The following is a 27,132-nucleotide window of genomic DNA, read 5'->3' as shown; positions in this document are numbered from 1 at the left end:
AAAAGAAGGCGACCAACATCGCCCCTTGTCAGTGTTGCTGTTTTAGCTCTGGCCAGGCAGCATTAACCATGCATGCAGACCATCATCACCCTTCAATCTTAAATGCATCACAATATAGAACAGATTGCCCCGACCGGGCTTCAGGAGCTGACCGATCACGGCCAGAAGCTTTATGGAACTTGCCAGGCTGCGAGAGGGGTCTCTTCAAAAGCACCCTGAATCCTAGGCGTGACTATTACCTAGAAGTGACCTACCAGTAACAAAAAGTTATACGACAGAAGCCTCGTACTTGAGGAGTTGGTGAAGTTCCAAAAGCATGACGAAGGGAATTCTTAAAGCACCTGGGAAAGCACCTGGGATACCTGAGACTCACCTCAACGCTCGTTGTCAAGCGCCCACAAGGTCCCACAAAAAGCAAAGCTTTTCAGCCTTTATCGCTGCTACTCCAATGATTGCGGAGTGCGCACTGCACGTAGCCTTCCACCAACTCCGACAGCTCAAGCTACTTGCTGCACACGACGCCCTTGGTCTGTCACGCTCAACGACAAGCAGCGCGCACAAGGCTTGCACATTCCAACGGAATGCATTGTGTTGTCTTGCAGGAGGAACTGTTGCCCAAGGTCTCGGACCCATCTCCTCGTCCAACTCAGACGAGGCGGGGCTTTGGCTCCTGGCACCTGGCACTGACTTGACTCATGCAGCATTGATGGCGATCTGTAAATATAACAATGTGTGAAATCAAATCGATAAATTTGCTTGATGAGGATTGCGGGACCAATACGTGTTTCCCTTCGGTGACGAGTACCTGCGCAGAGATGCATGGGTGTATGAAATCAAGTTGCAGACCTAGCAGGCCCCATTGTAGGATGCAGTTGTAGATGCAAAGAATCAATATTGTATTTATTTCAACCAATGCAGCATACCAGCGTAGAAGAAGAAGCATCCTATTGGAGGATGGAGCATGGTATTACCCACTAGATAGCCATCAGCGGTGAAAGATTTCGCACCAATAATGAGTCAAGCCAGCTTTGATCGTACACATGAATTCTGGGAGGCTGTGAACGTCGTCGCTCACAAGAGCGGCCTTACAGAGGTGCTTTCCCTGTCGTGCACATCAAGTGCTCAATTTGATTTGGGTGGTCCAAATGTATTTCTGCATACAGTGCTCTGCAACATTGCCTATCTGACCGAGTCTGATGCTCCCCAGGACAAGCTGAAAAAGCTCAAGTCTGCACAAATTCTGCGTTCTCTAGCGCAGAAGACAGAATTCAGCTTGGCAGCGGTGGAAGTGGTAGATCCCACCTTACGTTCACAAACCTCCACATGCCCTTTCTGGTTGCGATGTCCTGACAGGCTTCTCAGCTCCCTTGTGTTTCACGCCGCCTACTGCACCCCGCAGGCCAAAAATGTAGACGCCCTGCGTGCCTTCGTCAAGGAGCACCAGCGCGACTATGTGCAGAGCGGTGTGCAGACGTCACCTTGCTGCGCAGTTGCATCCAATAACGATCAGTGCAGCTTGCGATATATTGCTAACAAGATATCCTGCAAACCCCATGTTGGAAACCTCCAGTCGACCTGTTTCCCACTTTCATCCCATGCATCATACCACACATGACGATTGTATGGCATAGGATGGGCTATAGCATTTACAGTCTATTGATATGATGAGTCCTGTGGTCCAGGACGCTGCAGCGAGGCAGAGCGGGACAGGATAGAGGAGCAGGTAGGGAGGTACATGCGCAGCTGCACGGCCAACATTGCGCGGCTGGAGGCGAGCCTGGGGCCCGATCAGCCCGGGGCACGCGGCCTGAATCCCCACATGTTTGCTCACCGGCACGGCGTGGTGCGCGTTCCTCTAGCATGCAAGCCAGTTCATGCAAATTTCACTCCGCGTGCATTTGCCACGCCGGTGACCAAGTTTGTGAGTACGGTGTGAGGGCCCACCGCTGCGTGACGCATCCTTCTACGTGCCCCCTGATACTTCAAGCGACATGCAGTATCCGTGATTACCGTACTCCTGGGCCATGGACGCATGACGGCCCAAGTGTCCATGGCTGTCAGGAGCATCACTGGCGCTGGTCCTTGTGGCATCAATCATAGGACACCATCATATGTTATCAATTTACTCGCAGCAAAGGACATGTGCTGGCTGTGCACTGCAAGCAGATGGGGAACTGAGAGGAAAACTGCTTAGCATGCTCTATATACTGCGCGAGGATTGGTGGCTGCTGTGGGGGTTCGGCCAGAAGGAGGGTTGAGTGACTTTCTGGCCTGCAGGCATTGATACTCAGCGAGCGGCTGCATGCGATCGGCAGCAGCTTTGACTGCTGCAGAAGTGTGCGCTACCAGCAGCTCAAACAGCAGCAGCTGCGCCAGCAGCAGCAGAGGCAGCGGCTCAGCTCTGTGCAGGCAATTGACTGCCTGTCTCAAAACAATTCTTGCACTTGCTGCAAGTTTTCTGCCCAACAATCTCTTTGCACGGTCCAATGCCATGCCAGCGATGTGATGGAAACATGTGCATCACTGCTCTGATTGCGTCTATGTGCATGCAGAACTCGACAGCTTACAGGCCGGAGTTTGACGCTCAGCAGCAGAGCCTGCCCTCAAACCTGAACCAGGTGTGCTCCTGCCACAAATCTGTCCTGTGACATGGAAATGTCAGTTGCGGTTTCTGTGTGCTCACAAGCAAATTTCAAACCCAAACTCTGGTGAAAGCCTCATCTTGATTGGAGTAGACACATGCTGTCCCTCGTGTGCAGCCGAATGAGGCAGAATGCTGGAGTTGGGGTTGACGAATGCATGAAAGGGTGGAAATTGAGTTTTGTTTGACAAAGGTCATGGCAGAGAGGAATTTCTGGTATGATGCGCAGGAACAGCAGCAGCTCATAGAGGAGGAGAACAGGGCGTTGGTGCAGCAGCTCATGAGCTTGAATCAGGGCGCCACCAGCATTGAGACCACCATGAGGGAGCTGGCTACCCTGAACCAGATGTTTTCAGGCCAGGTGTGCTTTGGGGTTCCCAAATTTTCTACATAATCCTTTTAATTGGCAGCCCTCTTCCACTGCTCGCAACATAGTAGAGAAACTTACCTTTATTCATGATTTCACTTTCCCAGCGAGCATGTCTACGGTGAATAGCTCTCAAGCTTCTGTAGTGATGGCAGAGCATTGCTCAGGTGCTTAAGCTGCCTTGCGCAGGTCTTCCATCAAGCACAGCAGATAGAGCAGATCTACGAGCAGGTGAGCAGACTTGTTCATTTCTATCAAGTTGCTGTGCATTGTGCAGAAGCTCTGCAATCGCTCTACATGCGACAGCTCAAGCCCCCAATGGGTTCGTTTTCCAATACAATGATGTATGTGCTGCAGGCGGTGCAAGCCACAATGAATGTGGACAAGGGGAATGTGCAGCTTAAGAAAGCAATCAGGGTGGGCGGCTCTGCGCGCTCGTACCTCTTCTGGTTCTTCGTTATTGCTGCTGCCAGCCTCCTTTTCCTGGACTGGTTTTACAGCTAGCCTGGCACGAGCTGCAGCCTGCATCTAAGCTCTTCGTGGGCTCCTGCACCTTCTGCCTAAATTGATGTCGGTCTCAAAGCCGTGGATCTCATTATTTTGTGAATTTATTAGGTGAATGACGTGAAGGTGAAAATGAACTCAGATCTCTTCTAGAATCACTGACATGAACTCTTACCTGGAATATTTTTGTATGGAACTAGTCAGTTCATCATGGAGATAGCTTTAGTGCCATCGAAAGCTGCTCGAAGCGGCTTATAACCAGATCACTGCAGCTGTAGTAAAGGCCCTTATGTAACATCTGTTGTGAAAGGCAAGGATGAAGTGAGCATGCCAGGGTCACATATTTTTCTTAAAACAACGTCAAATCGTTTGAAGAACCTGTCACATGAAGGCAATGGATAAAATTGCATCGAACCATTCTAGATCTACACAGCATCGCATCAAGAGTGGTATCTACGAATTTCCACAAATCTAATAGCCAAATTCAAGCGTTCTCTTCTGTTCTGTTCTTTTTCATTCTGGCAACAGCCTTTCCTCAACTCACTGCATCCGCAGGATGGAATTCCTGAGGACTTGAAAGATTCGATGCTGTCAACGCTAAGTGTCAAGAGCACCGTAGGACAGACAATCCCATTCGAACAGCGTAATTAGTAATCTAGACAAGGAGATCGTAGTCATCCAGCTTGTCATTGTACTGCATGACCTTGCGCCGGATCTTGGATGTGTCAACCCATGTCACAAAGTCCTCCATGGGCCTTGTCACCAAAAATGCTGGGTCCAGCACGGCCTCTGGCCCCACCCGCACATGCCCCTGGACACAAGATCATATTTCAAGTTTGAATACAAGTAGGTTTACATCCAGCTGCGCAGCTCGAAGCAAAGCTGACATCTGCCAGTGTCCTAACTCTCATCAAACATCAGAAGCAAGAGGTCCACAGAATCATGCGGGGGCTGCTACAGGCACAAGACTGTCTAGACAGTACATAAGCAAGCCCCGACAGATCCCTCTTGCACTGCATGAGAGAGTCCGACTGGAGGTCATCCAGCAAGATTGTTATGCCTGCTCTTGGTTACCCAGATTAGAAGGACGAGGTGTAAAGGGTAATATTTCAACGCTGTCCAGCCCCTGGGCTTGGAGCAGCACCACTTGCCGAGCATCGCTCGACACCTGGTGCTGCTGCCAATGGAGGGGGAGAACTCCCACCTATTCTACACAGTGCACCCCTTCCAGACTTGCGCCGCATACTTACCGATTATGGATTCCAGGGCCAATGCAGCAACAAAAGATCATGGTCACAGTAAGCATTGGAGGAGGGCGCGTGCGGCTGCAGCACACCTGCTCGATGAAGGTGCAGGCTTCCCGCAGCGTCTCGGCCATTTTCAGGCGCAGCATGACCACAGAGAGGCGTCGCCGGCAGAAGGATGACGTGGATAGCTTCTCTAGCAAGACCAGGCTCTTCTTGGTCGAAATGACTCCCATGTTGTACAGCCTGTTGGCACACATCAAGCGCACAGCAAATTCAGTGAGGGGGGGTGATAGTAGATGGCATGCTGCATGGCTGGATAGTCACATGCGAGGATGCAGCAGACAGATGTAATTGCCTCTCAGAGGAGATCCCTGAGCTGTCAGGCTGCCAAAATAACATTGCTCTCACTCTCCTGTGCAGACCCACAAAAGTGACAGGAAGCATCTGGTCTAGCACAGGGCGTACTTGTCCAGCATCTGTTCTGTGAGCTCCACGCGAACAGGGTCCTGTTGGTCTAGCCTCTTAATCACGTTGACCAGCTTTGTGACGATGCCGCAGATCTTATTGTACTTTTTGTAGTCTTCTCTGTCCTGTATGTGATACCTCCTGATCACCTGCGCCCACCCACTCCCTCAATACTGATATCTTCAGTGGTGAGCACCAAGATGGCACTCTGCAGAAGAGCTTTCCAGCAAGGATCAGAGGGCCCTCTACCTGCAGCTCGCGCTGATTGTGCTCGTTCTTCCACTGCAAGAAGTCGACCTTCTTTAGGAGTTTCTTTTCATGAAACTTGAGCTGCCTCATTGTATGGAGAGTGACGTTGAGCCGCTTGGATAAAGTATTTCAAACGCAGAAATATTTCTAGATTGTACTTGACACAACTCAACTAATGAAAGCTCAAGTGACTAACAAAAGCAGCGCGAGGCGTTTCAGACGATGACACAAGATGCTCACGCAGATCTGCAGAGCGCACGATTTCGTATCGAGATCTGCGATGATGAACTTGCTCGAGAGGCGGGTAGCGCATGACTGAAGACATTGATCGAGATTACTAGCGAGAGGAGCCGGCGCCACGTTGCGCCAATTTTGCCAGTTTTCTCGAGTCGTTTCCTGCACGCCTCTGGAGATCCACCCTATTACGCCATAGTATTATCCTTGGCAAATGACTTTTCTCTTGCTGACTGACGTCCAAGGTCGCGAGGCAAGACGTCATAAGGCCACCCGGTTCGCGAATTCGGGTCAGTGGTGATCATCACCGCAGGAGACTTCAGGAACACAAGCCGCAAAAGCTGTTGTGCAGTATCGGAAATATCGTGACTGTGATGCAGTGCAGACTGGCGCGCTCAACGAACTTCTGAAGACCCTGGGGAGCCTCCAAGCGGCGGGAGAAGATTGGTACGACCTGCGCCACACTCCAGAAATCCCGCAAGCGCAGGCAATCACGAAAAGCCCGTATTTAGCATTCTGCTCGTGAAAAAGGACCACCAGGTCGCGTGGGGCTCTTGAACAAGGTCAGGGACGGAAGGGGAGCCAGACCGATGGGCCTAGCAGGACTCGGGACCGTTTGATAAGCGAGCAGGGCCACTTCGGACAAAGCCCAAATGCACACTAGGCAATCTTGAAGTTCCGTTTTTCCTTACTTATATTGTTCCATCGTCACAGCTGCTCGGGTCACTTGTTTTCGGGCTCGTCTCATTTGCTGCTGGGCTTCGATCTGTGGGCTCCGAGACCGCACTGTGAGTCAGGCAGAAGCTCGCACCATTCACATCCAATCAGACTGCAGCTTTTACAATGTCATGAATATTTTGTTGATCTGTCAGATCGCAGCTGTGCTTTCGACAGGCAGAGCAAACGGCATTCTGGCTGACCAGATGTCTCTATGTCTTGCAGGTGTGACTTGGCCACGAATACTGCTACCTCGATCACAGCCGTCAGAACCTTGCAAAAATGGCGCCTCGTCAGGACAGCCTGAACAGCTGCTTCAGCGAGGTGACCGGGAGGGGCGACATCGACGCTGCCTGCTTCCCGCGACAGCTTCTCAACACTGCAGGGCAGTGGTGCACGCCTGGCCACAGATGCGCAGCGGTGCCCGCCCCTCGAAAATCACCCATGGAGCTACCCTTGCACGCTGAAGCCGCTCCGCGACTCACAGCAGCCCTGCTGGAGGCCAGTGAAGCCCTGTACAAGCTCACTGCTCCCTTAGCATCTCCCACGGAGACATCGGAGCAGCACTGTAGGCTAAATGGGCCTCTGCAGGTCCGTTCTACACCCAATGTACAACGCAAATCTCTCGTTGAGCGCCACCTTTGATGCACCCAAAGCCGGCAGCGCTGCCCTAGTCGGTGGACTTTTTTAATTCCCAGCGACGACTAAAGTGGTGCATGCGCTTGCCAACTTGATCATTATCTCATGTTGAGCTCATATTTCCTATTATATTGCCCTGTGCAGGCTACAGCTGTAAATGCGGTCTCTGCAGCGCAGCAGCCGCATGCCAGCCAGCTGGAGTTCCCATGCAAGCTGCAGGAGCGACAGGTGGAAGCGGACATCTCAGACACCGCCTCTGAGACGGGCTCTTCGTCGACCCCGCCCCCGCGCAAGGGGCGCCGACGCACGCCCATGTGCAGGAACCCCTCTACAAAGGTGCACACTCTTCACTGGCATTCTCAAGTGCATCCATGGTCACACCTATTGACTGCCAAGTGATGGGCCTAATCTGTAAACCTCCTGTTGTTCTATGTAGGTGCCCCTCGAGGTCTCTGCTGCTTAGCTGCCCAGGGACCTACCTCACTGCCTTCATCACCGAGTCTCTCCACTGGTGCTATAATTGAAGACTTGCAAAAGAGTGATTGAACGATTCTGACTAGGAATGTGAATGGCGCAGGCAGCTGCCAGGAAACTTCAACCGCCGCCGCCCCCGGCGTACCGTCCGGCGCAGACGCCGTTCCCCTGGGCGCGCACGACGGCCTCCAAGCTCGTGCAGAAGCTTCTGGCGATGCAGGCCGCCGACTGGTGCCCGTCTCCTGAGGCGGTGCCTTTGCGTAAGGCCGCCAGGCTGGCCCCACTCTGCAGCCCCGGGCGGCAGACCTCCTGCCCAGCCGCGCTGCCTACCTGCCCAGCCGCCTGCCCAACCGCTGACCTGGCAACGCCGGCCTGCCCCGAGCTGCCGGCCGGCGCTGCCCAGATCTCTGCCGATCTGCCCGGCGCCAGCAAGGCGGGCAGCCTGCCCTCGGGAGTCGCAGAGTGGCGGGTGCAGGTCTGGCCCGTGCCTCAGAATTGCGCCTATGCAGCTACAATCCCACGCGAGGCTTGATGCTGCGACAGCAGTGCACCTGAATCTGTGTGCCTGACACAGACAGTGCGCAATTGACCAGTAGGCAAGGCCCTGCTGGAAGCTGGCAGCCACCAGCCTCGCTACTCATGGGGGACCGTCTTGGGACCCCCCAGTTGCAAGCCGGCAAATCCGCAGCTTTGCAGCATTTGACACATTCACTTGCCCTGCCCCCTGCCTGGCAGGGCTAGAGTCGCCTTGAGGCGCCATTAGTAATTTCAAGGAGGCTGCTTTTGTGGAACCTCCAATTTCCCCCAATGACCTGAGCGCTGAGCCGGGCGGCGGGCCTACTCATTGGGAATGCAGCTGCCACTGACAAGAATGTGCACACTTTGTGTCTTCTGCAGCAATGGGCATGCTCTAACTATGAACAAATTCATCCAACAAACATTGGTTTTGCATGTCTCATGCCCTGGGCATGGGGTGTGGGCGGAGTCTTGCAAACCTCTTAGGAAGGTTCCCAAAGATCTGTGAATGCATGAGGTGGATGTGCAAGATGTGCCACTATAAATGGCAGCAGGTCAAGTGATCAGGGTGAGGACCTGCAAAAATAAGGTGAGGAGGAGGTGACAAGTCTCAAGTACGGCGCTCTGTGCCGCATTACATCGATTTTAAAACTGAGAAACATCAAGTACCATGTTCGCGTGTTATATGTTTGGCATGACCATGATGCAACACTTCTGTGTTGCTGACGGGATCTTTCGGCACAGAGATTTTCTGGCAGAGATTTTATTGCCCCACTCATGCTCGGTTCTGCGCCAGTGTCTGGAAGCAATTAGATTGGGGCAGGAATTGAAACGCTGATGCCTTAAGGCCACAGCGGATGTGGTCAGGGTGCATTCTCTCTATTAGTAGGGTCGCACTTTGCTCCTAGTAGTACTGGTCATTGCTCAAAAGGGAGTAGCACTGGATTTTTTGCAAGGCAACATGGATGGCTGCCGGCTTCATATTCAAAAACATGATTGTGACGTTTGCATTATGAACATCAAGGGGTGGTTGCAAATTGCAGCCCCAAATGTTGGTCTCAATGGTTGATGGGATGTCCACATGTATACAAGCAAGCTTGCTTGAGCACTTTGTCTGACCGAGCAGTGCTTAGGAAGTGGAAGAAACCCAAGTACTGTCTGCATTGTCCAGTAAATTCTGGCATGGTGTACTGCATTAATTTTGTGTAATACTTTATTACATCTTTACGCTTATGAATGCCGTCGTACCATACATTGTGAATATAAAGTATCTCAGTACAGATAGCGCAAGTAAAGATGGCGAGCATGCTAGCATCAGGCAATGCAAAGCACTGACCTGCCACACCCACACCCATCCGTCAGCCTTTGATCGTCACAGCAGAAGTCCCAATCCTTGCAGTCTCATCACGGCAATAAGATTGGGACGCAAGTCTGTTGCTCTAAAAGATTTACATTGCTGCCTTCTAAACAGCTGCAGTCCTGAGGGTCAGTAAGTGGCGCACCGAAGGTGCGCACGGTCCGCTGAACTACATCTTCTCTGCAGTGCCTTAATTTTCTATCGCCTTGATGTCGAGCATTTTCTCTTCTCTCAATTCTGAATTCAATAGACCATTCCATCAGTAATGTTCAACTTGCCCTTTTCCTGGTTCATGGAGTAATGTCCTAGATCAGCATGTCCTATGTACGACCAGTCAGAAGAACTTCTGTCATTGGGAAATCTCAAAACAGCTAGCAGTGCTTCAGTACTGCCAGCAACAAGCTTGCCACCCCCTTTCAAATTTTGTGTTCTTCTAGGCTACACTTCCCCAAGGGAGATATTTGCCCATTCGGAAAAGAGCGCACCCAGCGCCCCAAAATGTCATCCCAGATCCTGCTCCCATCGCAGCCAAACAAAACAGCCTTCTAGATTGAAAGGAAAGCTCCGACTAGCAGACTCAGAAGGGAAGGAAATACTGATACAGGTACTGTCACTACACCATCCCAAGCCTCATGCATTCCTAGAGCCCCTTCCTTTAACCAAAACGGAGAAGAAACACCAAACCTTCACCTCAATGGAGGCACCCCAGGGCTCCCTGCTTCTGCAAGCTGCAATGTCAGCTTGACCGGGACATCATCATGACTAAGCTCAGTATCATGACTAAGAGTAGCAAGGCTCTGAGCAGGGAACGCCATCCACCAGTGCTGCCGGCCGCCGATCATGACCGGCTGCGCACCAACTTCCGAGAAGCCGTTGCGCAGGTAGAAGCTGCGCGCAGCTTCCGAGCAGGTGTTGACCAGCACCGGGCAGTCCCTCTCCGCCTGCGCATGCATGCGGGGACACGGTATCACACGGCTATTTTGCTGCATATAATCTGTATGGGCTGCACTTTTCGTACCGTCTCTGACACGTGCCAACAAGCCATTAAGAGGAGATTTGCAGTAGGTACAGCTTTCCTGCGTGCCGTAAATGTTGCGCGTCCCAAAAAATTCCTCTCAAATGCTGCGTCCCTGGAGGCTTCCTTTTGCCTCACTTCACCCTGCCAACTGTGGCTGCTAGTGCTCAGCTGCACATGCCTCACCGGTGGGGGCATGCACCGTCTGCACGGTGCGCCAAGTAGGACCCGACGCTAGAGAGGCTCGGCATTTTCATTCCCATGCAAAGATGCGATGGACCGTTTCATGTCTGCAAAGCCCAAGAATGCTTTTCCACCTGCGGGACAAGTATCTGCAGGTGCCGAGGGCCCAGAGAGCGCACCTGCGCCTGGCGGATGCAGAGAGAGAGTGTTCTCGAGCCCAGCCCTCGCGACTGCGCAGCGCAGTCCACAGCCATGTAGTCCAGGTACCAGAAGGCGCCCAATTGGGGCTTGAGTAGGTCCTTCTGTTTCTCTTCGCCCGAGTCAGCGGCCAGCAGCCGGTGAGTCACCCCGGCGCCGAATCTGAATGGCAGCGCCAGCAGCCCCTGCCGCACCACCTGCCACGGCTGCAGCTCCCTGCTGCCAGGACCTGTGAGGCAAGATTTGATTAAAAATTCAGCATTTTAGCAATCCCCCATGCATGCAGATGTCCCCTACGGCAGGCCAAAGGCAATGCCTAGACGACAGAAAAACACTGCCCCAGCTTTGATGGATGTACTAGAATAATCTAGTTGCAATTTCTACTTGCATGGCCGTCTGGCCATGTGCTGTTGAAGCTGTTGATCTGGTATATTTGTTCTGTAATCAGACAGAGTGGTCTTCTGTGGTCAGAACCACAGGCTGCCTCCCTACCTGATGAGCTGGGGCGCCACAGAAGGACGACTCCTAGGAGCTTTTCGCTGGGTTTCTCCTTGACTGCAAAGGCATACCCTCTCTTCCTGCCTGACTTTGTGAGCAATCCCCTCACGTATCGCTTCAGCACCCAGGCCAGCAATTTGAGCCTTTGCTCATCCCGTGGCTGGATGTAGGCCCAAATAGGATAGTCTCTGAAAGAGCGGGCGAGAATCTGTTGCATGCAAGAACATCCACTTCAGTAGGGGCGTGCACTTACAGGCAGAAATATTCGATGCTATCCCTCACAATTATTGTGGAACATGAGATATATTTCCTAAACCCTTGTTGAGATCTGCTCAGTCTCAATCCAGATTGTGTCCGCAATCGATGGTGTGAAAATTACAGGTAGCGCAGCCAGCTTCTTTCAACTGCCCGATGAGACTCTCCTGAGCTCAATTGCAGCTTCCACAGGCGATAACAGGTGCAAACGAGTACTTTTCTGCAAGCGAAGGGTTATTCATCGTGTGATCACCTGTGCTGCCATTCGGACTTCATCTTCACGGAGCAGTTTCACGTCGATCGGTGGAGGAGGAGGGGGCAGAGGAGCGACCGGTGGCTCAGAATGTTCCTTCATATTTTTACAACATCGAATGCAATCACGATCCAACGGGTTTTTGCTTCATAGAGCAACTCATCGCGTTCGCTGTCTTTTTGTCGGACAGCTCGAGGGGTGAGTGACATAATATGAGGTCAAACAGCTTTCTTCAAATGAGAGGTCCTTTTTGAGGCGATCCAAGCAAGGTCTGAAAGCAGCTTGCGTCCGATCTCGAGGTGACCATACTACAGACAGCATGATGCAGGTGGCCAGTGGTGGCTGGCAGCTGCACAGCTCACAGCAGGTTGCCTATCAAGGGTACTCTGGTGGCCTGGCCATTGGATCACCGTGGCGATGTTATTTAATGGCCCGCCGATCCGGGATCATGGTGACTGTGGCATGTGTTGTAGGCCAACGGTCCTAGACCAGGGCCTGCTCGACCTTAAGGATTGTAGACAACAAGGATGCATCAGCATGCATGCAACAGAATATTAATAGCCACCTTCTTACAGCTGTCTTCCTCAGCGGCAAGCTCCATTTCCTGAGAGCAGTCGCGGCAGAGAATCCCAGCAAGTCACACAGTACCCGGCTGCCCCCTAGCAGGTTGCAGTAATTCTGTCCCTATGTTTTACACCTGTGACAATGCTTTCGAGAGATGCCTCTCGAGAGAAACCTCTGACATAGCCATTGGCTGCTGCCAATCCAAAAGTTTGCACACGCAAGAAAGAAAACAGACCAGCAAAACCTTCTGCTGCTAATGGAATGTCTGTCCTGAACACAGTGTTTTAGGGATGACAAACTAGCACTCGCCAAGAGCATTCTGTGATAGTTTCAGCAACAGACCAAGCCCTCCATGCGCATGGAGTTCCCATACTGGGAGATGCCAAGCAGTAAAACCCGCTCCATCACTGCTCATGGTGGCAGATCTCACTTCACTGGCTCCGGAGGGGGGGCAGATCCTGTGGTCGGCCTGCAACAAGCCACAGAAAAGCACACTAAGACCTTGCTCAATTTGGCAATAAAACAAAAGTTTATCTCAGTGCACAGCATCAGAACCATGCGTCCAGGAGTGCAATGGTGCTCTGGATGGCAGCAAGTCTGCGCATGCAGCAGTCTAGATGGAAAGCACACTGCAGTGATCAAGAGAAAATGAGGCAGGCACTCACAGTCCCACGTAGACCTTGAAGGCGTCGTAAATGCCCCATTGCAATCCGGTCAGCGTTCCAACCATGAGAATACGCAGGGGCAGGCCACGAGTGAACAGGGCCACCCTACACCACACAAGAACATGCTCACACCCTTTGCTGTTCAACATTGAATGATACAGCACATGTCAAATGCCTGCAGAAGCAATGAGTGCCCTTGCTGGGTATATAATGCGGAGCTGCATATGCTGCGAACTACATGCATGTCAGGGTCAGGGAAACGGCGAAAGCACATTCATACTGACATGCATGAGAAACGGCATGCATGACATGCAACAATGCTCCAAGAATGATACATGACAAGGCAATGAAGCTCTTAGTTGAGGCAAACTATGCAGGGACTGGATGAGAAGGAGATCTGCACCAGCCCATTTCGCTGACAATGCTGCCGACGGTTGCGCCCTTGGTGGAGTTGAGCTTGGACACCATGTTGTCTGCTGGGTGGCTGACCACCGCGCAGAAGACTCCAGCGATGTACCCGGCCGCAAAGGACACTCCCAGCTGCTCTGTCTTGCTGCACTCCGCCTTGGGCTTGGGCACCACATACTTGTACAGCGCCACCACCGTGTTCTCAAAGCAGGCTGCATGCACACAGCACATCTTGGTCAGCACATTGCTGCAAAGTCTGCTGCACTCATCATGTCACAAAAGCAAGATCGGACATACAGCATGGTGCAGGTGATTCCCCTGCCTGATGCTCTGTAATGCAGTGCAAGATGCATGCATGTATGCATGTCACATGGAAGCCAGATCTGACAGTCATTGTCACCCATTGGTGTACACTGTGGCAAGCACGCATATGAAAAATTGAAGCCGTCAGGGGAGACAAGCACTGGGGTCTGGCAAACAGGAAAGGCAACACGTACCAAACTTCATCATGGTGTAGGGGATCTGGCGGCCCCAAAGCGGCGTGATTCCCTTCCACAGCCTGGGAGACACGCATCTGCCTTTTAGCTGAATGTACAGGTGGCTACCAACAGCCGCACCAAGTGAGGACTGCGCGAAGCCACGCGAAACCACACAACACCAGCTCTCTTACGATATTTCAGCATCTGATGGGTGCCAAACAGAGGATCCTGCCGCACAGCCATATGCAATGCCTTTCAAGCCGGGACTCACCCAGCAACGCCCTCCTGCTGGATGAACTTCGGGAAGCCATCGCTCAAGCCCTTGGCCCAGCCGGGGACTGTCTGGACCTTGACCTGAATAACAGAGATCCCAGTGTAAATTGATGAAGCATGCACCCCAGTCAACTTCATGGGATGTCACAGCACATTACAAATACTCTGGAAAACGTCTGGTGTCGCAATGGATGGCGAGCAACGCGCAAAACACTCAAAGCAGGCTGGATCGGAGCTTTACCTTGACGGCTTCAAAGGGGCACAGGCCGATATCGGCAAAGAATTCCGCAGAAGCAGATCCAGCCAGGAAAACGACGGTCTGGTACTTCTTAGCGTTCTCTGGACCTACGGCGTCGGCGTATGTCCTGCAAAATAACAACTCCTTCAGTGGGATCAAGCTATATTCCATCTGGTCAACTGGAAAGGAATAAATGCTGACAAGCATGACTGGGATACATGGCACGCGATGATAAAAGCAATGATTGAATCCTTACTTTTTGAAGTATTCGTAGAGGCCGAACTTGCCAGCGCCCTGAACGGAGTAGCCAACGAGAGTTGGCATCCAGCCACGCACAAGCCCGCCCAAGCCACCCTCCTTCCAAGTGATGGAGAAACCAGATCCGATGCTCTTATATTTCGTGGGGTCAATCTGCATGTTGCACTTGACCACGTCCAGGGGAGTCACGGCTGTGTGAGTGAGGCCACAGCTGAGCACTCCACCTAGGGCACAAGCCAGGTAGTAGTCCTTGCTGTAGAGCTGGATCTTCTTCTCCGTCGCAGCGGGGATCAGAGGCATGCCCATAGGGCTGGCACCCAGCTTGAACTTTTGCGCCAGAGTGCTCTCCGAGGCTGAGAACACACTTGGCACAGCATTGCGCTCAGAGCGAGAGCTGCTCACCGAGGCCGCGGACAGAACGGCGGGAGAAAATTTGTCCAGCGAGTACAGTGAATCGGGCAGTACCCTGAACGCCATGACTGCCGACTCCTTGAACAACACCAAAACTTTCTGGTGCAAATGTTTTAGCTCCTCGCGCCCACACCTCAAAACCCTACGCTACTAAACCCCCTTAGTCATTTAGCCGGTCTCCGACGCAGTTTTGCTATGGTCCTGAGTGGTCCACCCAAGGTCCACCCCCAATTCACCTGCATGCATCGATGGATGGAATTCCTTAGTCTGCCAGGACGTTCATCAATGATTCTGCGGTGTAAAGAAACACATCTTCTCCACATTTGATGATTTACAGACCCCCACAAGCAGTAAAGGAAGACTGTCAATGGAACGATTGTCTTCAGATGCCAGGCGTGTCAAACATGGCCAAGCGGAAGTACAAATGATAAAATCAGAGGTCCATTAAAATCGCTAAATCTATATCATCATGGCCAATCAGCGCGTGGCCGAACTCTTTGTAGAGACGTCTCTTGCACAGCAGCCCCTCACATCAAACAGGATACAAGTGGCCGAGGCAGCAGAGCCAGACGCGACAGCAACAAACTTTGATGTCGTGAGTGTTGGGAGTGGTGCACATGTCGGCGGTGGGAGGGGGCTCATTTGGAGCATTAATGCCGAGGTACGCTTTCTGTATACTCTCATCAAGAAATTCACTGTGAGAAAGAGGATGAATGCAATCGTGTTTACATCACAGAGAGCCACCAGAATGGTGTTCATCATCCAACAACCAGACACTGCCTCAGCCCTGACACATGCAAGAAATTGCCTGCAGGAACCAGAAGTGCTGAGCTTGCTGGAATTCAGCAACACAGAGCCTGTCAGGGACGGTGCTCTGCAGCTGATTTTCCCATCGGCTCTCTCGCCGCATGTGGCCGTGGATGTCTCTGGGTCACAGTCCCGTGTGTATGCAGTGACCGCCAGAGGTTTCTTGCATGCCATCAGCTTACCTGGATCGCAAGAACATGGGCAACAGCAGGGAGATCGCCATCGGTCCATCTTGGCCAGTGTGCCTTCAGATGGCAGTGCTTTTGCCGGTGCAGATCTATCTCAAGGTCAGCGTTCTGCTCAAACAACATGAGGATGTGGTTGCACAGATTGTGCTCGGATTCAATGCATGCAATGTTGGCATGCCATGCAGAGATGTGCAAGGGTGTCCCTACAGGTGCAGAGAGCATAGAGCTGGCAGCCTGTTGATATCATGTCAATTGTGCATGCAAAATTTCTAGCCAGATCATTGACAATCTCTGATAAGCGCAGATCTGCCAAGGCTGGGCGCGCCAACAGCTCTGGTTGCATTAGAGGGGTTCCTTTGCATGGGCTGCCAGAATGGCAGCGTGCTGTGCATCCCCCAAGCCTCGCTGTGCGCCGGGACGACTGAGGGAGCCTCGGAGCTGAAAGATGCAGGCGGCGTTGGCCGGCTCCTCACCAGCCTGTTTGCCAGGTGGGTTCAAAGCATGCACCTGACCGAATGGCATTTTCCGCCTCAGCAAAGCTGCAAGCATTTGAGATTCCTCATGCATGAAGAAACAGTGCCAATGCACGTGTGTGAAGTACTTACAGACGATGGCACCGCCCTCAAAGCATGGAAATGTCTGTATGTCGATGCTGCTTGACTGTATAAATCTGCGCCATAGCTGTGTACATGATTGAGGAGGCCAATCAGCCATAGGAGACCTGTATATGCGCTAGCCACAGCCAAGGCAAGGCCGTCTCACATGCTCAATCTCCTGGCGCAGGCAAGCGAGCCCAGCGGTCAAGGATCTGGCAGCCGTGAGCATTGGGGGGAGGCGGCTGCTGGCGGCAGCATACGCGGACGGCACGCTGCGCCTGTGGGACCTCCGTCGGCAGGCATGCCTGCTGCAGGAGCCGCTAAAGCCGGACTCGACTACCGCAGACGCCTTGACGCCGACACGGCTGCGATTTGCGGCTCCTTCTGCAACGGAGGCCCGCCGCCCCGGCAAGATTATCGCGCAGTTTGACCGGCCCGAGGCTGCCAGCAGTGCGTCTCTTGCATGCCGAAGGCCCAGTTATATCCTTTGTTCCGACTGTGAGCATAGGTTCGCTGCTCAGGCTGTTAGTTGTTGTGCTCTGGGAAGAGGATGGTAATGTGTTGATTGTCCCTGGGATATGTGCTCTGCAGGAGGCCAGGACAGCCACTTTGCGGTATTTGAGCTGAATGGGGAGGTCAGCACAGACGGCGGCAGCATCTCTGGCCTCACCCTCCAGCAGGTGGCTCCCTAGCCGCAGCAGGCCTGCATGCATGCCTTCCTCTTGCATGCAGCATATGTATCATGTTGTCATGGCACTTGATGCTTGGCATGCATGTGGTACTTTCCCTTATATTGCAGTGTCCTCCTAGTCCAATACTTTGATTAATGCCATCTACTGTTGGCTTTTTGCCATGACGGAGCTGCGGTGCCTTAGTGTATGGTAGCTTCATATTCAGACCTAACAATAATTTAAATCGGCAAGGACGTGCCTCTCAGGTGGCGATACTGGAGCGCTTTGGCGCTGCGTCAGCCGCCACATCAGCGGCTGACCTGTCGGTGCATCAGCGGCCGGGCGGCCGGGTGCGCGCATGGGTGCTCGGCCACGACGGCAGCGCGTTTGCGATGGATGAGGCGGCCGTCGCGCGCGGCGTTCGCGGCGCTGAGGCGCATCTCCTCGGCGATGATGTCAGCGGGCTGACCTCAGCGAGCGAGGCGCATCTGCAGCTTCAGGTCCGCACTGAAGGAGGTCCTTGTGCTCTTTCTCTGGAAGCGTCTCTGCAGCGTTGCTCCCTTCTCAGTAACTGAAACTAGTTGACCTGACAACGCATGAATTGATGCCATGTGGGTAATATGCTGGAAACACTAGTCCGCCCAGTCGTCCTATTAATGATTGATGGTTCCTGGGATTGCCGACTCGTGCTCACACCACAGTGTTGCTGCCATACAGGAGGACTTGTGGCGATCTGTGACTATGAAGATTGAACAATCGAGCGGGCAGCCTCTCCCGGCTGGCCTGCCAGCGCGCCACTTTGTGGGCCAGTTGCTGATTCCCGGCGGCTTCTCCCACAGAGCGCTGCATGCCGCACTCACTGCTGTCGGGCGCCCCACAGCCCTCCCAGATCTGACCAGCCGTCCAGTGGCTGAGCTGCAGCAGCTCACGCTCAAGGTGAGGGGTTCAAGATAGGAACTACTTGCAGCTAAACCCGCTTCCAGAGCCAGTGCCTGGGATCCTGAGCACACTCATGGTTACACTGTGCCCAAGCAGTCGCCGATGGTTGTACCTGTACAAGGCAGGCAGTATAGTCGACTCCTGACTCACTTGAAGAAATCGATGCGTGGCGCCCACTGGCTTGTCCACCAATTGCGAGCTAGTTTTGGACGTCCTGCATCGCTGTCAGGCGACAGTTTTAGCTGACCTGTCATGCTGAGCTGGCCCGCTGATGTCATCATGCAGGCCGTTCGCGAGCGAGCGGCCGATGTTGGCCAGTTTGCGGCGGTGCACGCGCTGCTGCGCGGCTACTGGGGGGCACTGTCGGCCGCGCAGAGGCCACTGGGGCTGCTGCAGGGGGGACCCAGCGCGCCCAGCGTGGTCCGGGGGGGCCCCACGCTTGGCCTGCTGCGGCCGGCAGGGGCGGCCGCTGCGCATGCGGCGGGGCTGGCCGTCCCGGGGCACCCGGCACCATCCCAGGTGTCCGTCCACTGTCTCCCATGCAGGCTGTTGTGTTTCCACATTGAATTTTGGTGCAGCCTCACAGGAGCATTAAGGTTGCTGTCCTCACTATTTGCATAAATTACAAGGGCGAGGAGGCCTTTGCACCACACAGCCGGGTAAATTAGGTGCGGAATTTGGTGTTGCCGGCGTTCTCTTTCCTCTCTCTTAGGGCCACACTAATGAAGGTCTGGGAATCCGCCCTGGTGCTAAGAGAGGGAACCTGCATGCGGGCAACACCGAAAATTTGGCGCGCGATCTATTCATTCATTGGGCGGTTGAAGGCTGCCCACGCCCATATCAATATGCTCACGACAGTGCATTAAGATGCAGATTGTCTTGTGCAGGCGTTCCAGTGGGTGGCGCTTGCGAGCGCGAAGCTGAGGGATCTTTTGGGGCCGTACGTGCACAGCATGGCGTCCCAGCTGCTGGCAGAGGGGCTGCCAGTCGGGCAGGCCATAATGCCCGCCCTCGTGCACGCCATTGCTGTCGGCCCCACCAGGGACGCTTCAATGGGTGGTGAGTTTGAAACGTTGTGCAGCTGTTCCATGGTATTTCTATCGTGTTATGATGTTGATACGAGTGTTAAGCAGTGGGAAGGAAGCCTCCGCATCGAGTGAGGTCTAGAGCAGTGTGTGAAGACATATAGGGAGGTCCAGGGCAAGTCCCCAACGTGTGTAGGTGAGTGATATGGGGACTGTAACAGGAGCAAGTGTGAAGCACAAGACTCTGATTTGCTGCAGGGGCGAGGGCGGGGGCACAAGCGCACGCGGCAGAGGTGCAGCGTCAGTGGCGGCGGCAGCGGTCCAGGCTGGCTCTGGAGATCGGGGCGCTGCTGGAGCCCATTCGCAGCCCAGAGGAGGTGAGCACACAATGGTGCACCCATGAAATACGCTCAGAGAAGCATGACATTTCCCAACAAAAGATGCAGACATCGTCAATACATCATGACAGGCTAAGCACGTATGTGAGCAATACTTTTCACAGAAGCCAATGTCACTTTAAGTGGTCATATACACAGTAGTAATTATAATTGGCATGTGTTGATCTAGTACTCGTTGTGGTGCTCAGGTGTTTGCATCCTACGCCGGCTTGATGAGCACAACGTCGCTGCAGCAGCCCTCTGCGCCACCAGCTTCCCAGGCGGCGCTGCCAGCTGCTGGCTTCCTGGCAGCTGTCGCCCGGGACGAGGCGGCTGCCGCGGCCGACGGCGCCCGGGACCTGCTGCTGCTGCTTGCCTACCTTGGCAACGTGCGCAGCCTGGGAAGCTTCCCCTCCCACAGCGGCCAGGCGCAGAGCAGCACTGCCTGGCAGAGCAGAATTGCAGGGAAGGTGACTGCCTTTGCCACTTTCTGATACCGACACTGGACCCCTGTATTGGTGTTTCTGTGAGCAAGCCGGTTTGGCTCCATGTGCCTCCACGACCCTATAATTTCGGCGTCACACAGATGATGCTTTGATGTACATGCCACTCAGTATTAGCCATTTCTGTGTCACCTTACGACTTATGAGGTCATCAGGCATGTAGATGCAAGGAAGCAAACTTGCGAAACTCATTTGCAGGCTGCAAGCGGTGCTCAATATAGAGCAATGCCACAATGGTCCCGCAGACTTGATATCTCGTGCTGTGGGGGGCATGCCCAATGGCAAAGTGCTCATCAGTGTGTCTCTCTGATCGGCTGCTGACACACGCTCTGTCAAGATCTGACAGCGCTGAGCCTCAGACTCTTGAGGTGGGCGATGTCCAGCCGCAGCAGCTGCCAGGTACTTCAGCTTGCATAAGGATAAGTAAATCATTTGAAAATCGATGGTATGCCCTGTTCAGGCGGAGGAGGCGATGCGGCGGGCGGAGATTGTGAGGTGGCTGTGCACGGCGCCGGCCGCGGCAAAGGATGCGGCCAGCAGCGACCCGGCTGTGCTGATGCACCAGCTGCGCCTGGGACGTGACTCCCGCGCGACAGCGTTGCCTCCCATGCACAAGGTCCGCGCCTCACCACATTCCTGTATATACCGTATTGTACAGTGGAATCCACGTGCATTTGCCACTCCGGTGACTACTCCTGTTAACAGGGTGCGAGGGCACGCCCCTGCCTGACACATGCTGCTACGTTCAAGGTCCGCGCCTTCCCTGCTCCCTTCTGTTGTGTCTTCTCCGCCGGGAGCCATGGCTCCATGCAAGCAACCCAAACCAGTTTGGGCACCTTGACAGGTGGTATGCATCTCCTGAGGCGCCCTGCTCCTTGAGAACGCATCAACAGTAAAGATTGCGCACAGCACACGCCTCCCACATAGCCTTCTCACTTTCGATTCTACACTTGCCCGATCGAGAAATTCGAGTTCACTTTTTGGTGGTGTAGGCATGCACCCCATGCGTGCAGATTGCTCTATAACTCAAAGAACTCAAGTTCCTTAAAATGAAAAAAAGCTGTGTGCAGGTGCATGACCGTACACTGGCAGAGGCGCTGCTGCCAATCTTTACTTTGGGGCTGGGCGCCAGAGCGACGCCTGCTGGAGGGCCGGCAGCTGCAGGCACAGAGTTCGCATCTGCGCTGCTGCATGCTGGCTTGAGTGAGAGCCCAGAGGGAGCTGAAGAAGCAGGCCTCAAACAGCAGGTGAGCAGAACTATCTGATAATGTGACCCATAGCTTTCGGAGCACTGGTGTGGCTGCAATTCTCACCAAAGTGTGAGACAATCCCGTGCTACTGAATCAAAGCTGTCAGGACTCGCGCAGTGATGGTGCGGGCAGGCATCCGTTCCACTGCGCTCTGCTCTAAAACTGGCAATGACCATCATTGCAGAATGCTGGGAGCCAGGAGCTACTACTGAGCCTAATGTTGAGGATCCTGGTGGATGCAGGTAATGTTTATTGGACAAAACCTGTTCTTACAGAAGCAGCTGCCGCTGCTGCTCCCGCTGCTACAGCTGGCCGGTCCCACCTCAGACGAGCCGGGCCTGCAGTTTCTGAAGGTGAGTCAGAGTTAATTCCTTGCATGCAACAAGGGCAGCATATGTGCCCTAGTATTGGGTATAGCACCTAGCATGCATGCGGAAACTTTTGAGTGATGCTCAAGAAAGCATCAAGTACCAGTCACGCTTGTCCATATGTTGTAATCAGCACAGAGCTTTTCAACATGTGATGCACGGTTCAAGCACAACCTTCCATAGTCCACACCGCACCAAGCGCTGCCCAGTGTGACAGGATAGCCCAGATGGAGTCAGTCAGGCGCCTCACAATCCTCACCGCAAGGACCACTCACTTTCTCATGTGACCATTTCTACTGCTGTGCAGGGGTATGCACTGCTGGATGGGTTGCGGTCCGTAACGGACCCGGCACAGCGTCAGCGGCGGCTGGACGAAGCGGCCGGGCCACTGTTCCGAGCGGCCGCGGATCTGGCCGCCCCTGCATCGGACGCCGGCAAGGAGTCCTTTGTCAGAGGGCTGCTTGGTGGCCTGGCAGCGGACCTGACCGGCTCCTACAAGCCTGAGGGCCCAGAGGTGCGCTGTTGTGCACTTGTACAGCTGTGCTGATGCTGCTCTGCCGGCTCTTATACTGTTTGCTGAAGGGCCAGTCATGCACCAAAAGGGGGGATTAGGAGCTTCCGTCCTTGCAGGCGATCTGGTCAGCCCAGGCTGATGCTGCAGGAACCTGTTGTTATGTCAGATCCCAATAATCTTTATTGGTGATGTTGGCCATCAGAGGTCCAGTCCACATTGCCTTGGCAGCACCTCCTTTTCGTCCTCCCTTTGCTATCGCAACTTTCCGACCATCTGATAGTAAAGCTTCAGGTCTATGATAGCCCTTGAAGATATGAACAGTGCATATAAACTCAACAGAGGCTGTGCATGCTAACGATTATGCTGCTCTGCCCAACCTCACTGGTCCAAGTTCTTCCAAATGCATCCAGGCTGAGGTACTGGGTGAGACTCCTCAGGCAGACCTAGCATATATCTGATATCTTCCAGGCAAACGTCAAGATCATGCAGCGCTGCGTTTAATCAGGCTGCCGCTAATGCTGGCATGCGCCACAGGCGGAGCGGCTGCAGTACTACGAGGTGCTGATGCTGGTGTGCGAGCGGCTGGGCTGCCCGGAGGGGGCTGCCCGATTTGCCCAGGCCGCCGTGCGCCAGGTGGACGTCGCACATCCCGCAGCCGGGAACGCCGTAACAGACAGCAGCGCCTCGGCACGCGCCGTCCGCGAGGGCCGCCTCTGGTCCAACCTCTTCGTCTATTCCCTCGACGCCGGCCGCTTTGAGGTGCGCGCACGCCTCGAGCAGCTGTCAGACTCGCTGCTCATGCGTCACTGCATGAGAACCACTATGAAAACTTTATGGTGGTGCTGTGCTCGGTTTTGCTTGTGGCCGCAATGCACTTGCTCTAGGAATTTGCCAGGGTACTCTGAGCCTGTACATTTCCCGGAGGTTGGAAGGTTTGCACGCTGAATTCAGCAAATATATGTGTGTTATGTTAGCCAACGCACAAGAGAGAGAGAGGCAGAGAGAGAAATTTTAATAGTCAACAGAGGCATGATTATGTTTTCACAATACGATTGTCCAATGATAGCAGCGGAAACTGATCGCTCGGCGTGCAGGCGGCGTACGCGGCGATGCACGCCAACCCGGTGCCGGAGCGCCAGCTGGACTGCCTGCAGCGGCTGCTCGGGGATCTCTGTGCGCGTGGCGCCATCGCCTCGCTCGTGGCGCTTCCCTTTGCCGGCACGCTCGATGTGGGGGGCACCAGTCCCCCCTCCAGCAGCGGCGGTCCCCCATATGGTGGCGGCCGTGGCGCGGCGATCCTGTCGCTTGCTGACGAGGCGGCCAGCTTCCTGCGGCGGCGCGCGGACAATGCCGAGCTGGGCGCCCGGCCGCAGCCGTACCAGGTGCTGCAGTGCACAGTGTCTTGACACCGACATATGGTTATGGGATTGTGGCTTTGCTGCCTTGCGGAAGGTTGAGGGCAGCTCATCATGTCAGGGCCATTCAAAGGGTCAAGATCGGGGATTGAGGAAGTTGTTGGATGCGACATCATCTTTCATACTTCCCTTTGTCTTGATCTGCATGTCTGCCTTGCAAGGTCGAGCATGTGTGCAATCGGCTGGCGACCCAAGTAGATTAGTGTAGATACATTTGGCATCTTGCCGGTCTTCCTGCTGACAGTCTTGGAGCTGGTATCACAAAGAAAAGCTGGCGTGCAGGTGCTGTACGACTTCTGCGTCGCGCGCAGCGATTATCGGCAGGCGGCTGCCGCGCAGCTGGCTCTGGCCCGGCGCCTGCGAGACGAGGAACCCAGCGCTGTCGAGGCAGTGCATGCCGCCCTGAGTGCGCCTCTTCCCTCTTGCATTCTAGCGGTTCTGGTTACTCCCTGCATGTTATACATCCTTGTGTAAAGCAAGTCATGCTGCCACCAAGCTAGAAGCCAATTGCACTGTGGTGGTTCCAGTTTTCCGGCAGGGAGTTTGCTAGACCCACAAATTTGTGCATATGCTCTCGTCATGTTGAGTCTTACATGTCTGCCAGTCGCATAGTTTAAATTGTCGACAGGCAAGACTGGATGGTCGATGGCACATTTGCAACATGGGGGAGCAATAAAAACATGCAATTTCTGGCACTCGCTTTGCATTTACTGACGCGCTTATCTCTTCAGGTGCTGCGCTGAGCGCGCTGAGCTTAGTGGAGCCGGCGCAAGCCTGGCTGGAGGATCCGACTGGCGCTGACCTGGCGCTGACTCATCAGGCCTTCCATGGGTCCCCCCTGCCCAATCGCTTCCTCCATGGCACGTCCTCCCCACGATCCCCACTCCCCGGCAGCCGCAACGAGGTGAAGCTCCATAGCTCGCAGTCGTGCTTCCTTTCCAAAGACAGGGACATGCCCGTGCTTTGATGCACATTTCTCACTTCTGCCCGCTGCGTCTCTGAAGCATGAGGCAACAGTGTCTTGCGCCCTTGTCTGCAGATTACATTATTCGGTCTTCAGTCACCTGCCGGCCTTTCTCTTAGGGCACCTGCACGCACAGCCTGCACAAGCAGGTAGCGAATTGAAGAATGGGTGCAAAAGATTTGAAATACCACAATGGAATGAACAGGATCCTTTGGCAGCGGCTGCAGCGACCGCCCCCGCGCTGGCGACGCCGGAGAGCCTGCGGCGGGAGCTGGCGCTCGCGCGCGCGATTTCGCTGGCCGCCAAATATGGCAGCGGCACGACCGGCGCGGCCGACCGCCCCGCAGACGTCCTCCAACTGCTGCTCGCCAACAGTGCGTGCTCTCTTGCTCTGCATGGCTGTACAGAAGCACTGCACTGTAGGCTAAATAGCTATGCCCTGAAGAAGCATGTTTTTACAGGTTTCTTGTCATGCACACACACCAAGCGAACGTCGTGTGCAATGGAGCGTACGGTTTGCTTAGCAACGAGAAAACAATATTGGCAGCCGTGTTCGTCCTGTGGGTGCATCATGACGTCGAGTGTGACAGCTATGTAGCGTGGCATGGGACTGTCCCTTGCGCTTGTCTGCCGTCAACTTCTCTAGTGAAAGCCTTCATGTGTCAATTGTGCTGGAGTCGCTGATTAAAAATTCGATGTGCAGTGCACTTTGAGGCGGCGATCCGGCTGGCGGAGACGATCTACAGCGGTGCAGAGCTGGGCAGGTGGCTGGAGAGGAGTGTTGCATCGCTGGCGGCTGCGTGCGTGCGGCTTCAGCAGCAGGAGCACCAGTCGCTCGCATCAGCCAGCCAAGCCACATTCCTCGGAGCCGGCACCGGTAAGACCACGGTTCTCGTGGCGTGATCAAGCTGAAAGGCAGCTGAAAGCCCTGTTTCACACTCAGAAGGGTCACATGACGGTGTCATGAAGCTGGCCCGACAGCTTAATATTGTGCCACGCCTACATCCGTTTCCTTTGTCTTTATCAAGGAGGAATTTCATCATTTCTTTGATGTGTATCCCTATGGTTAAAATTATTTCTTTGCGACAAGACAAGGAAGAAAGAAGAGACACCCACGGCATAAAATTGAATGATGAACAGGCAGCAGGGCCGAGGGGGAGGCGCAGGCGAGCGCCGCATCCGCGTGGGGGGCCCTGCGGCGGTTCCTGGAGGGGGGACCGGGGGGACCCTCGGCCGGGCGGCTGCGTGCGGCGGCCGCGGACGCCATCCTGGCCGCGGAGCCGCGCTTCCGGCTGCCCGCCTGGCTGCTGCAGCTCTTCCAGGTACGCAGCAGGAAGTCCTGCTTAGTCTTTTGTACGGGGTAAGTAGCGAACTTTGGGGGTAGGGATGACGGTAGAGACAGGGCATGGGAGAGCAAGTAACCGCATGGGCCTCCAACAAGGATGTTGTGCCACTATCAAGATTCTCCTGCTCCCAAAGTGGGAGCATCTCGGGTGTCCGTGACCCTTTTCTGGTTAAGGTCCAGCTGCTGCAATTGGACACTGACACCCAACAGCTCTTCTATAGTGTCAGAGAAAGTTCCTGTCAAAGTTCCTCTTGTTGCTATCAGCACTATGCAATTGGACTTCCAGTGGCAGCATGTCTTCCCTTGCACACAATGTCCCACTGCACAAAAGGTTACAAACTGCGTTCCAACAGTATAGCAAGAGGTCGTCTTGTGCAATCCAGGTGGAAGACCCGAGCCGCGGCATGGCGGGGTCTGCCGCGGATCCGGCGGCGCTGCTGCGCATCTACATGAGGCAGGGTCGCGTCGAGGACGCCGCCATGCTGGCGCTGACTCACCTGCATGCCTGGCAGACACAGGTGACCATCACATGCTGCTGGGGACTAAAGAAGCACCAAGCTTATGGCAGTAAGCCTGTGCATGAGGGTGTGTCTCGCTTGAAAAGTTACATGTTCATCACAAGCCGTTCTGCCACTGTCTTCAGTGCAATCTGTCAGGCCAGGCGTGGATCATTGACGCACTTTGCTTTTCTGGTACCTGCCGTGCCCGAAGTTAGGACTGCATCAACAACTCACGCCAGGAGCCGGTCTGTCCAGCACAACGAATGGGGCAACCCGGAACCAATCTGTTTTTCTGTTGCCTGAGATCGAGCCCTCTGTTGGTTCATGCGGCTGAAGGGCACCAACTGTGGCATGCGCAGGTCACCGACGTGCAGCGGCAGCGCCACGGGGGGGTCTGGTTCCCCCACGATTTGCTGGGGGACCTGCTGGCTCAGCTGGGTTTCACAGCGTCCCCCGGTGCGGCACGACTGCACGCTCAGCTCGGCGAAGCGCTGCAGGCGCACTACAGCACCGCCATGCAGCAGTCAGGCATCCTGGAGCAACGAGCGATGGCCGTCGGGTG

The 27,132-nt window shown here is 54.3% G+C and overlaps 6 protein-coding genes across 6 annotated transcripts; 3 read left to right on the top strand and 3 right to left on the bottom strand.

The window, feature by feature from the left end:
• Positions 1-1,012: 1,012 nt before the first annotated feature.
• Positions 1,013-3,512, top strand: COCSUDRAFT_41865 (hypothetical protein; the record flags this gene model as incomplete). Its single annotated transcript, XM_005648189.1, has 8 exons — positions 1,013-1,093; positions 1,400-1,463; positions 1,683-1,843; positions 2,278-2,403; positions 2,553-2,618; positions 2,871-3,002; positions 3,198-3,239; positions 3,366-3,512. 8 exons carry the CDS (start codon positions 1,013-1,015, stop codon positions 3,510-3,512), a joined length of 819 nt encoding a protein of 272 aa, XP_005648246.1.
• A 655-nt stretch (positions 3,513-4,167) lies between these two features.
• Positions 4,168-5,563, bottom strand: COCSUDRAFT_36555 (small nucleolar ribonucleo protein U3 component; the record flags this gene model as incomplete). The annotated part of the gene is made up of 4 exons (XM_005648188.1): positions 4,168-4,323; positions 4,849-5,002; positions 5,225-5,373; positions 5,474-5,563. 4 exons carry the CDS (start codon positions 5,561-5,563, stop codon positions 4,168-4,170), a joined length of 549 nt encoding a protein of 182 aa, XP_005648245.1.
• Positions 5,564-6,706: 1,143 nt separating this feature from the next.
• On the top strand, positions 6,707-8,069 carry COCSUDRAFT_63226 (hypothetical protein; the record flags this gene model as incomplete). Its single annotated transcript, XM_005648187.1, has 3 exons — positions 6,707-7,015; positions 7,208-7,399; positions 7,641-8,069. The coding sequence occupies 3 exons, from the start codon at positions 6,707-6,709 to the stop codon at positions 8,067-8,069; spliced, it is 930 nt and encodes a 309-aa protein (XP_005648244.1).
• Positions 8,070-9,256: 1,187 nt separating this feature from the next.
• COCSUDRAFT_66057 (hypothetical protein) lies at positions 9,257-11,824 on the bottom strand (the record flags this gene model as incomplete). The annotated part of the gene is made up of 4 exons (XM_005648186.1): positions 9,257-10,351; positions 10,788-11,035; positions 11,299-11,512; positions 11,813-11,824. The coding sequence occupies 4 exons, from the start codon at positions 11,822-11,824 to the stop codon at positions 10,097-10,099; spliced, it is 729 nt and encodes a 242-aa protein (XP_005648243.1). The 3' UTR covers positions 9,257-10,096.
• Positions 11,825-13,037: 1,213 nt separating this feature from the next.
• COCSUDRAFT_15268 (mitochondrial phosphate carrier 1, minor isoform) lies at positions 13,038-14,997 on the bottom strand (the record flags this gene model as incomplete). Its single annotated transcript, XM_005648185.1, has 6 exons — positions 13,038-13,146; positions 13,445-13,661; positions 13,947-14,008; positions 14,200-14,282; positions 14,443-14,566; positions 14,696-14,997. The coding sequence occupies 6 exons, from the start codon at positions 14,995-14,997 to the stop codon at positions 13,038-13,040; spliced, it is 897 nt and encodes a 298-aa protein (XP_005648242.1).
• A 580-nt stretch (positions 14,998-15,577) lies between these two features.
• Positions 15,578-25,628, top strand: COCSUDRAFT_83696 (hypothetical protein; the record flags this gene model as incomplete). The annotated part of the gene is made up of 21 exons (XM_005648308.1): positions 15,578-15,769; positions 15,923-16,060; positions 16,476-16,591; positions 16,887-17,149; positions 17,291-17,379; positions 17,637-17,870; positions 18,088-18,306; positions 18,595-18,828; positions 19,197-19,368; positions 19,593-19,711; positions 19,921-20,181; positions 20,675-20,830; positions 21,285-21,461; positions 21,740-21,817; positions 22,140-22,346; positions 22,881-23,105; positions 23,441-23,728; positions 24,044-24,167; positions 24,493-24,665; positions 24,931-25,099; positions 25,429-25,628. The coding sequence occupies 21 exons, from the start codon at positions 15,578-15,580 to the stop codon at positions 25,626-25,628; spliced, it is 3,834 nt and encodes a 1,277-aa protein (XP_005648365.1).
• Between the last annotated feature and the right edge of the window lie 1,504 nt (positions 25,629-27,132).

The sequence above is a fragment of the Coccomyxa subellipsoidea genome (assembly GCF_000258705.1).
Source record: "Coccomyxa subellipsoidea C-169, whole genome shotgun sequence".
In the NCBI taxonomy this organism is placed as follows: Eukaryota; Viridiplantae; Chlorophyta; class Trebouxiophyceae; family Coccomyxaceae; genus Coccomyxa; species Coccomyxa subellipsoidea.
Note: the sequence above shows the minus strand (reverse complement) of the source record. Positions and strands in the feature narration are given on the sequence as shown.